The following is an 11605-nucleotide window of genomic DNA, read 5'->3' on the forward strand; positions in this document are numbered from 1 at the left end:
CGATTTCGCCGCACAGCAAGTATCGCATTTATTGCAAGAGATAAATATCAACGTGAGCGATAAGCTATGCGTTATATAACGACGAGTAATATACAACATGTACATGTAACTTGGCGCGGCAGCGTTTGTTTCACGCGCGCGCATGAGATGCAATTCGTCGAGAAGGCTACCGCGAACCATCGTCGGGGCTCAAATCTCGAAACTCGCGACTCGTTTCTTTGCCCTCGTGCTCTCCTCTACCCAACTATTTCTACGAAAATGGTGAAGGAATGCTTAGGTCTAGGCGGTGGCGGTAGGCGCCCGTTTCCTCGGCTGCAGCCTGATCTTGAAACCTTCCGCGCGCTTAAGGATAATGTCGGCCTGGAGCCTGAAATCTGACTCCTTGATGTCCGACTTGACGCGGAAATTCCTCATGATCGTGGACAGGATAATCTTCAGCTTGAGTATGGCGTATTTGCGGCCCACGCAGGAACGCGGCCCAGCGGAGAACGGCACGAAAGCGTAATAATGTCGATTGGCGGTCTTTTCCGGCAGGAAGTTGTCGGGGTCGAAGACGTCCGGATTCGGGTAGATGTGCGGCTGCCGGTGCATTTTGAAGGTTGTCACTATCACCGTAGTCCCAGCTGGGACCGTGTAGTCTCCCGATGCTGAAGAACGGCAATCGTAAATTTTCACGATTAGAACAAGTTTCCGCATATCGCAACACGTCGCAATAAGAAAACTACACGTTTATAAGTACCGTCCGTAAATCTACTTTATCAAAGAAATTAACGCTTAAACGCTTCTTGAAGACTCGCATGATATTCATGTGATCAATACACGATTTGCGCGATGTCAATTTCTCAAATGTTCAAGTTTGATCAGGACCTCAAGTTGGTTGGACGCGCGGATATCCCGGCTTCAAGAACTCACCGAGCTTTAAGTCATTGTTGACTTTACGCGCAATGACAGGCACGGGTGGGTACATGCGAAGCGTCTCCATGAGGCATCGTTCGAGGTACTTCATCTCGAGGGTGTCCTGGAAAGTAGCGGGCCTATCGCTGTCACCGAAGATGTCGTCGAGCTCTTGGATAACTTTCTCCTGAATGTCCGGATGGCAGCCCATTATCGACAGGAAGAAGCTCGATGCAGCCGCGGTCGTGTCGTGTCCCTGCGAAAACGAATGACGGAACGAACGGTTTATCGAGGCTCGGTCCTCTCGACGTGATGAAGAGAGATGCCCACCTCGAACATGATAGTGTCGACCTGTTCCTTGACCTCCTCGTCCGTCAGGATAGAACCGTTCTGACCAGCCTCCATCAATAGATCGAGAAAAGCCTTCCTCTTCTTCTCGCCAACGTCATTGTCGTCCACATCAAGATCATCTTTCAGGTTGGTCGACTGTCCGAAGGAAAGTCCTTCCACAGAAGTGCTCTAAAAACAATATATTGCACATTGTAATGATGGTCCATTACTTGAAGCAGCTTTTTAAAAATTACTTTGTCGCTGCTGGTTTGCTCAGACTCGTTGATAATATTGCGCTTGCCGCTGCTGAACTCCTGTTTCTTACGCGAGATGACCTTCTTTGTGAGCCCGTGGATGACCTCCAACAAACGGGTCTGATCTTTTCCGTGTTTCGTGAGATTGAATATCCAATCCGGCCTGAGCCAGAATTTTGTGTGACGTAAATGGAGAATGTCGCACATCCTAGGGAACAATAACAATATCCATCTTATATGTTCCAATACGAAGATACTTGAATGTCCAAGATTTATGTTGAATAAACAATTTTCTAAGAAAAAGCTAGATCCGATAACACGATCGGAGAATCTACGATTAAAACTGGTTAAGCTTCGGCGTTGGTCGAGGGTGAACTGTGCACAAGACAAGGCCCGATATATTTTTTTCTTATTGTCTCAGTTCTCAATTGGACGGTTCCCAAATTGGATTCTGGATACTTGCTTCATAACGGCCATAGCGTATTCGAAGCCGCTTCGGTCCTGCGTGGACTTGGAGACACCCATGGCGGTCTCGAGAAGAATCTCGACGGTGCACTCGGACATATAGTCGTGGCAGTCGAATTCCTTGTCGCCCTCCTTACGCATCCGTTCCACCACAGCACGCGAGTTGGCATTGAAGAGATCGATAAAACTCTTGAGCACGTTTAAGTGGAATGTCGGAGCGATTAATTTACGATGGGCTCGCCATTTTGGACCTGTAACGGTGATCACCGATTTGGTGTTTTGGGTCAACAGGATACTCGATTTCCCAACCGCGATCAATCATCTTCGTAATACGTCAACTATCGCCCACGATTACGGTTATCGAAATTCTTTAAAAGATAACGATGCAATCCAGTAGAATTTTGAATGATGCATTTACACGACTTATAATTTTTATAAGAAATTTCAATTCTTTTTGTATATTTTCCTCCATATGATCTGTAACTTAAATGTAATTTATTTATTATTTAAATAATAAGGCCATAAATTGAAAGTCTAACGAGAACATTTTAAATTCTATTTTTGTTTAACAAAAGTTTTAGTAGCAAGGTCGATGCATTATGTTTGATAAGAATCTAATTTTCTTCCAAATTACGAATATTAAACGTCACGTGTCAACGATGTCCTTGTAACAGTACGCATTCTCTTAAGTACTATTTGAAAGTTTTTTAAGTAGTTCAAATTATTTTAAATAGTTTAGAATTTTTATTATAATGCATTATTCCAGTAAGCAATGACCTTCAGTAGCATTTATATATTTTATAAAAGAGTACAATTTTTACAATTTTCTTACAAATTACAAGTATTAGACACAAAGTGTTTTTTTTGTTAATAATAAATTCATTTATAAGCAAAAACAAATATGTATTGCTATATAGAATGATCTAGAAGATTGTTCACAATAATTTAGATGAATTTGCCGCGAGGGATTAACGAAACAGTGCAAGAAAATTCGAAGAGGAGAAAGGGAAAGAGTTAAATTTCACGAAGACGTGTTCAAGTGTAAAATCTATAATGTAAATTTCCTCCTCCCTCCCCAACCCCGTTATATTCGGTGTTCCGTGAACTTTCTACCGAACACGCGGAAGTAGGAAGAAGAATGAGCGGAGGAGCCGGGGCGTAAAAGAAAGAGCCGAATAATGCATTGCAACGCGCGAGAGGGACGGAGAAGAGAGAGAGAGAGAGACGGAATCCGTCGTAATTGTGCAACGAGATCTACGAAAGAGTAGTACGATGCGCGGGGACGGAGAACGGAGCCAGGGAGAGAAAGCACTGGCGTGTGCAAATTTCCTTCCTGTTTTACGTTCCGCGGATTTTACTCGTGAACTGATTGCATTTCACTCTCCCTTTCTCCGCTCTGCCTACATGCAAGTGCGTTGTATCTCGTGCGACACATGACGTGCGCATCCGACGCATAGGCGTCGATCTTATAACGTCTCTGCTCCTCCTCGATATTCATGATCAAGGGCTGCGACACAATCCCCAGTCTCGGCCTTCATCCTCCGGTTCCTCGGGAAAATCGATTCAAATTCAATTGTCCCAACTCTCCTAATATCAATTTTCCCAAGTCCTTCAGAAATAAGAACAAAGGACCGGTTACATCGCGCTCATTTTCAGTCGGATGCTTGAGCCCCAGTTTAGAGATTAAAACTTAAAGTTTAAAGAAATTTTTCTCCTCACGTCGCAAACTAAATATCTTTTCTTGCATACGTAACTTGAGGAAAAAAGACACACGATAATTATAAAATATTCTTTGAATTTAGCAATTAGGAAACTGACATTCAATTTAAAATTAAAAAAAAAACTAGTGTACTGTCTAAATTCTGACAAGCTAATGTCAGAAGCATTCGAAGAAAATGCAGAATGTGCTCTTAATCAAGATTTTAAGACCTTAAAGTAAATTAAGTGAGATAAGAAAACCAGTAAAATAACCGACAAGTCGGGTTTACTAGCTTTTTTTTTCATATTTTACATTCGTTGGCGATGTCTCATATTTATCTTTATCGCGTTGCGGTACTTGTTTTTACATAAAAGTTTGCCATAAAACGGATCTGTTGACCTTAAAATCTTGATTAAGACCACGATTTGCTTTTCCTTTAAACGCACATTATCCTTTTTTAAATTTTAAATAAATACTAGTTTCACTTTCTGGCTGTGTGCTAAAGGTATAAATACTAGTTTCCTAATTAAATTCTAATTTCATTCATATTTTACATTCATCGTGTGTCTCTTTTTCTCAAGTTACTTATGCAACAGAAAACATTAGTTTTCGACGTGAGAGAAGTTTCTTAAAATTAATATTCGACTTTCTAATTAAAAAATCGTCTTACATTCCTCGCGCGTTCTTAAATTGCCTGTGCAGGAGAAGATATTGGTTCATGTTGCCACGCGAAAAGAAGTTTACTCCTTCATTAAATTTAATCGATTTCTGCTGTATTATGTAGTTCTTTTACTATCTTATTTCACTCTCTCATTTCACAATTGCGAAACTCGATCGCGCGCGTGATGTCGACAACCGAGGGACAGTTACGGGGCAGTATGATAACAGTCTCAATTAAGTGATAGTTATACAACTAATCGTTACCGCGAAACAAACACGCGCAAGGAAAAAAGGGGAAGAGGAAGGAGGAAAAGAAAAAAACGTACGTAAAAGGATACTAGCTGTGCTTTGACGCCTTTGCCAGCGCGGATGTCGCGCGCAAATTAACCAGGCGATAGCATGCATCGTTACGTGCATGCTGCGCTGTTACGCCTCGACGAGAGAGTTTTGTCAACGAGAAAAAGGACCTTCTCTCGAGGTACCGAGAAAGTCGGCGATAAAAGTCAGCGCATACGCCGACGATAGCTATACATCGAGCATGCGCTTGTTTTCTATACCTCGTTTTTCATTTTCTTATAGAGCTCTAGAGAACCTACTTGTAATTTCTGTTGAATGCCGTAGTCGGGACCACCCGCTAACCATAAATTTTATTATTAAAAGAAGTAAAACAGGTAAAACTAACTAGGCTGAATCCTTGACAAGAATCATTAAGTCCAAATAAAAAAGGAGTGATAAGCGAATAAGAGGGAAAAAGACGCTTGACCGATGCTCCATTGCAATTGAATGGTCTAAAATACAATAAGTTTTAGTCTGGAAATACTTGACATAAATTAAATTTGAAATTATTAACACGTAAAATGAAACTTCATTAAATTTTATACTAGACTGTAACCTTACACTTTATAATATAAAAAAAAATAAAAATATATTATATATTTTTTAAATATATTTTATGAGATTTCACAAAGATAACTTGACTATGTCTGGCAATTTTTATGTTCAAAACTCAACGTTTCGACCATGGTTCGTAGTCCTTTTCAAGTGATATAGTATCAAATGTTCAGTGTAATAAATTAAAGAACAGACTTAGATTCACAAGAGGCAGAACACGACAAGAGGTAGTCATGTTCTGAACCTAAGCTCTGTTTCTATAATTTATTACACTGAACATTTGATATTGTATCATTTGAAAAGGACCACGAACCATGGTCGAAACGTTGTGAGTTTGAACATAAAAACTGCCGGACATGGTCAAGTTATCTTTGAAGTCTTTTAATTACTATTGACATTGAAGATTACCTCTTGTTAGTTTATATATGTATTTTATATTACTTTATAATATATTATGATAAATTTTTATACATATACCTATGCAGATATACTTTCCAAAATCTTGCGAATTAAGTGGCAGGGTATTGGGAAATATGTTTTCCAAATATATAGCATTACTCCAAGCGCAAAACGGTGAAGGAAAAATATGCCATGCGGAATTTGAAGTTTATTGCCTTTCTCGCACGTTCGATAGACAAAAAGCCGAGCCTAATCGTAGTATTTTATGATAATGTTACGAGGAAAGTTTTTCAGGAGGAAATAGATTTGCATTTATGACTTTTAAATTGATTTTGCGCCAAACTTTTTCCACTATTGTATTTCCTTTCTTTATAATTTCAAAAAAGCACTCGTGAATAAAGTTATGCAAGGTGTCGCCTGTAAGATTTAATTAAATCAACAATATGCGTTATTCCGTGATACGATAATACGAACAAATATTATGCCAGGATATTATATCATACTTAGGCGTTGAAAATAACACTTTTTGAGTAACTGTATCTGTAACGCGTTACTTTTCAGAATTGGTAACTTGTAACTGTAACTAGTTACATTTTTAGCAAGGAAACTATAACTGTAAATAGATACTTTTATAAAGTAACTTTCCCAACCCTGTCTTAATGGAACATCTTTTGGTAAAATTATACAACGTTCGTAACGAAGACGGAAGATGTAAGTTTAATGGAAAGACTGAACGGTAGCTTGCTTCCCGTCGATTGTATCGCGCGCTTAATGACAGCTGATAATAGTTTAATGATGATTGCTAACCCAAGGGTAGAAATTTTTTAATTCGCCTAGACGGAACTTTATTTCACGAGCGACAAACTTCGATGTTGATAGCTCTTGGCTGATACATACCGGTGGAAATAAGGAGACCATTTCCGAGCCAAGGCTGAAAGAAACGGTACTCATTGGACTTGTCGAGGTAGACGTGGCTGGACAAGATAATCTCAACGTCGCGCGGGTCCAGAAGGAAGACCACTAGGTTTGGCCCGAACCAGAGCCTGATGACTTGGTCGAACTCGAAAGACTTTCTATACATGTTACGAAACATGGCTGCAACATAGAGACACGGAGGTGCGTGATCGGGCCGATCGGAAATTACGTGACATGCGTAGTAAGCTAGTCACGCGGAGTAAAATCTACTCGATCAGTTATTCAATCCGGGTGTCATAATATATCCGGGTAACATGAAAGATATGCAGAAAATATGTAACGTCAAATTTACCGAATCCAAATTATTAGCGAGCGTTAGAACGACGTTTAGCTGGCACGATCTGAACGATGAATTTTACTCACGAGAATTTCTTCTGCATTATCGTGGCAAGAATGAGAAATTCTTTGAAAAATTTACTTAACAAAAATGTTAAGTTGTCTAAATTTAAGTATTGAGATCAAAGAATTGATTAATCCGAGATGTCGAATTAAATAACCGAATTAGGATACTATACACGTTTGCCACGACACACACATATTATGTTTTTATATTATCTTCTTACTGTCCGAACTTCCTAGGAGCAGCAACGCATTTCCGATTAATGGTAGACCTTCCGGACCCGGTATTTTTTCCGCCAGCTTGAGCATATGACGGCGCGAAATCTTGAAGTAGATGTAGTATAGGACCAAAGCCGGTACCAAGAGACTCAGGAAAACAGCAGTCGCTGTTAGACCGGTGGACGTCACGGCGGTAATAGACCCAGTCATCATTTCCGGTTCGGCCGCCGACATAATTTCTAAAGGAATAAACGTTCGATTAAACCACTATATGTCTAATTAGAGAATTTATATAGAAATGCCGCAAGGGAAAGTCAGAGACGCGACGGAATTGGTATAGTTGATTATCAAATGTAATAATCGAGAGATTTGGTCGAAATATAAATTCTCTTATCTTCTCAATCGGCAGTTCAAGTCTCACTAATTTTGCATCCTTCTGACAGAGGGTTAAAAATTAGTCTTTTATTCCTACGCTTTTTTTTACTGAGTCATTCTAGAATCAATTAAATTAACAATCAGACTTCGTTGTCATGTAAAACTTTTCGACGCAAAGTGTGAAATCACAAATTGCTTGATGCAAATAGAATGCATGAAATAATCGTTTATTATTCAGTTAAAAATTAAAATATTTTTCGACATGACCTCGATTTTGATTGTCTGACAAAATGTACAGCCATCCTCCAAAATTCTTAATAGGATAGAAATATGAGCTCGCCGAAATAAACTGATTTGAATAATAACATTTTTCCTCTTCTCGTAGAACTCGATGATAAAAAATGTGCACATTCGAGGCTTATTTCAAAATTTATTACGGCCCTTTATTTCTTACGCCGCAATTACGACAAGTAACGCGCCTATCGTTAGACGAATTTATTATGTTAAAACACTAAAATCCTAAGCCCTTTGCACCACGAGAACGCGGTATTATCTCACTGTATTATCACGATTAATAAGAACCAGGTAGGATTTTTATTTTGTCTCCTTAATTCCAGTTGGCCCTTTCAAGAATTTTGGACTGCCTCCTTACCAGATTAATCCTCTTTCTCTATATACGCGCTCTATATGCTATTCACATATACACGATCTAAATTCTCGGTGAAGCAACATCGAACTGATCTGCTTGCCCATTCGTCGTTCTTTATAAGCGCTGCTTTCGACCACCACCATCGGCTCCAAATACTGTGATGTTAATACGCCGTTGTCGACGTCTAAAAATGAGTTTTTATCTCTACGCTTTTTTTCACTGAATCATCCTAGAATCAATTAAATTAACAATCAGACTTCGCTGTTGTGTAAAAATTTTCGGCGCAAATTGCAAATCACTCGAATTGCTTAATGCAAACAGAACGCATGAAATAATCGTTTATTATTATTCAGTTAAAAATTAAAATATTTTTTTACATGACCTCCACTTTGATTGTATGACAAAATGTATCGTCATCCCCCAATCGCCATTTGACGATTTTCCTCAATGCAAATTAGATGATGACAAACCGGTTTTGTTTCAAGTTTATTTCCTTTAAATGATTTAACCATGAACATTTCATTAGAGTAAATTTTCCATCTGAAAAACAAGAATCCAATATCCATTTTAATTCGCGAAAAATCTCTTCTCGTATACCTACATTTGCTTCTTGCATTACAAAAAAGCCGCACTAATTCCTAACTCATGTGCACTAGAACGTGCTTCTTCTATAAATACAATAAATCAGGAAAAAGAATCGTTAACAAATCTTATTACTAAAACAAGATATTTTGTAAAAATATTTTTAAATTAAAAAAATATTTTTGCATGTAACATAATTAAAGCCCTGACATTTACCTTATTTCAACTGTCACGTCTATTTAAGATTCTATGGCCGGTATTCATAGTCGGATCTTCTATTCAAGACCGTCTTGAATTTATCTAAAGATGCTGTATGGAACATTTCATTGGCTACGGAGTATCTAAAGATGACCTTAAGACGGTCTTGAATACAAGATCTGACTATGAATACCGGCCTATGATTAATATTTCATGATTTCCTACTTTCAGATTTTACAATACATATTCTGTCTTATTCGTTGCGCATTTTAATAAGCATATATCGAAATATATCGACTGTTCTTTTTCGCAAGGTATCTCGATTTTACGCAATTTTCAGTTTTTCTGAACGTTCATTCCGAACAAGATCAATCAGTCGATATATCTCTATGTATATATGTATTCTAGTGTATATATTTTGTATATTATGTACCTATGATATGTAAAATTATCAACAAAATTCTATCCCAAGTTATATGACACAAATTATGTCATTCGAAACGGGTTTTATACATGCTTTGAATTTAATCATATTGTCATATCTTGACATCTAATCATAATATTTAATGCGATATTCAAGTATGGTTTATAATTCAATCACGCTAATTCACTACTGTTCATATCATAATACACCTTTGATACAGCTATTTTTAAAATGTTGACTTGCGAGCGATTCGAAACATGTAGAAAACATGTTCAAAAATTAATGTAGGTATATATTTCAATAGATAATTTACTTCGTAAGGTTTTGGACAATCGACGGATGTCCAGGTCATGACAATGATCCAATGATCCCATTAAAAGATACATTTCCTTTTTTGCCAGTTGTACATGCATAATGTATAAGAGTCAAACAAAGTTTCAACGAACTTTGTAACAGGTGCATATGATATTTTTTTACAACATACATAATTGCATTAATTCATCGGCCGCGAGAATTTATTTCTTCAAATTTTTTATATTGTTATATCACTTGTCCATTAAATTACAATTTTACTAATGTTGTCTACAATGGATTTTCAAACAAGTTGTGTACACTAGCGTTAAAAACATTTCGTTTTAACGCTTAAATTTAGAGGCAACAAACATTGATATCTATAATTTTTTTCTGCAAACTTGTTTATACTTGTTTATACTGTATAGTATATAATAATATACAGGATGTCAGTGAATGTTTGGCTTATTTTTTTGTGCAGACGGAGCGGAATAAACTAATCAAAAAGTACCTTTACCATTTTGCATGTTTTGTAATAACTTTTTTACCAACACGTTTACATACAGTTTTACGCTTGTAAATCTCCCAGACAGCAAACATGTCTAAAAAATTATTTTTAGACGTTGTATATCTAAAAGAACACTTAATGGCGCTTTAAAAATGTCTTTTAGAAATGCATTGCTATCTGGGCTTTTTATTGGCGCTTTTATGCACTAAAAAATACCAGAATAAGTTGCGGATCGCATAGCAGAACATTTTCATACTTAAAGCAATCAGTTCAGAAGTCTAATAAAAAAAGAAATTAGTATTTGAAATTTAACATTTTTTATTCGTGAGCAATTTGAAAATGCTTTTTATAAAATTGCAAAATTCTGCCACGCGCGGGAGTTGTTTATTTATAGCAACGTCAGTCGTCGACCGGCCACACATAAACGAATAAACTGCGCGTCCTGTGAGAAGAATTGAAGATTACGTTAAAGTGAGAGAGCAATAATAGCCTGAGCATAGACATATAAAAGATAGACTGCTTATGAGGTAGTGGGGGATGTCCTCCTGAGGGAAAAGGACAACACCAATTTATTTGGGTATCTATCTTCTTCTAGTGTACGTGATCACGCGGGCGTGAACACGTGATCGCCTTCAGATCACGTCCACTAGAGGAAGACAGATACCCAAATAAATTCATGTTGTCCTTTTCCCTTAGGAGGATGCCCCCACCTAGGGTTCCACTGCCTCATAAGCAGTCTATCTTTTATATGTCTATGAGCCTGAGTGAGTGCGCCTTTGTTTAATATGTATTATCTTCACCCCATTCTAAACAAAAAGCGAGAGAGAAGCATCGCTTACGCAATATCTCCATCCTCAAGTTTAGTCTTCAGCGCACCCATAAGAACGTGCAAGACTACGTTCAGCATTGCAAATCCGAGGCGTTGGAATGCTCTTTTATATTAGGGCGAGCGAGAAAGAAGAATGAGATAGAAGGCGGAAGCACTAGCCGACTCGTTGGATTTGCAACGCCGAACGCGGCAATAATATAAGTCTATGCGGGTTATATCTCGCTGCGCGCTTGCACCGGACGATAGGCCGAGCTAAAACAGTGATGTTATTATAATTAATAACTTGTTAACTATTGCGAACATTGCAAAATGGTAGAGGACTTTTCGACTCGGAATCAGTATGGTCTATCTACACAAAAAATAAGTGCCAAACATTCACTGACACCCTGTATATATTATTTTATTTCTTATAAGATGCTTATACGATAATTATGATGCTTTTTCAATTTTATACTTTCCGAAATTACCAAGAATTTTTCAGCATTTCTCACCATTTCCAAAAATTTTTCAGCATTTCCAAGAATTTCCCGAAACTCCCAAGCATTTCCAAAAATGTCCCAAAAACCTGGAATCAGAAAATAGAAATTACTGCAATGGTCTTACAACGCCTCAGCCCTCATTCAC

General features: G+C 37.8%; 1 protein-coding gene across 1 annotated transcript; it reads right to left on the bottom strand.

Annotated features, from left to right (window-relative positions):
* Window positions 1–3: 3 nt before the first annotated feature.
* On the bottom strand, window positions 4–8264 carry LOC105569582 (cytochrome P450 4g15). The gene is made up of 8 exons (XM_012026160.1): window positions 8153–8264; window positions 7131–7364; window positions 6490–6687; window positions 1942–2194; window positions 1479–1686; window positions 1225–1413; window positions 913–1150; window positions 4–647 (listed from the first exon to the last, which is right to left on the bottom strand). The coding sequence occupies exons 2-8, from the start codon at window positions 7357–7359 to the stop codon at window positions 280–282; spliced, it is 1683 nt and encodes a 560-aa protein (XP_011881550.1). The 5' UTR covers window positions 7360–7364; window positions 8153–8264; the 3' UTR covers window positions 4–279.
* Between the last annotated feature and the right edge of the window lie 3341 nt (window positions 8265–11605).

Source organism: Vollenhovia emeryi, unplaced genomic scaffold, assembly GCF_000949405.1.
Source record: "Vollenhovia emeryi isolate VEMERY1.0 unplaced genomic scaffold, V.emery_V1.0 DF939123.1, whole genome shotgun sequence".
In the NCBI taxonomy this organism is placed as follows: domain Eukaryota; kingdom Metazoa; phylum Arthropoda; class Insecta; order Hymenoptera; family Formicidae; genus Vollenhovia; species Vollenhovia emeryi.

Coding starts and splice junctions, on each gene's coding strand:
- LOC105569582 (XM_012026160.1), bottom strand. CDS start 7,359: ATGTCGGCGGCCGAACCGGAAATGATGACTGGGTCTATTACCGCCGTG. Junction 6,688..7,130: donor GCTCCTAGGAAGTTCGGACA/GTAAGAAGATAA, acceptor TCTATGTTGCAG/CCATGTTTCGTAACATGTAT. Junction 2,195..6,489: donor TGGTCTCCTTATTTCCACCG/GTATGTATCAGC, acceptor TCACCGTTACAG/GTCCAAAATGGCGAGCCCAT.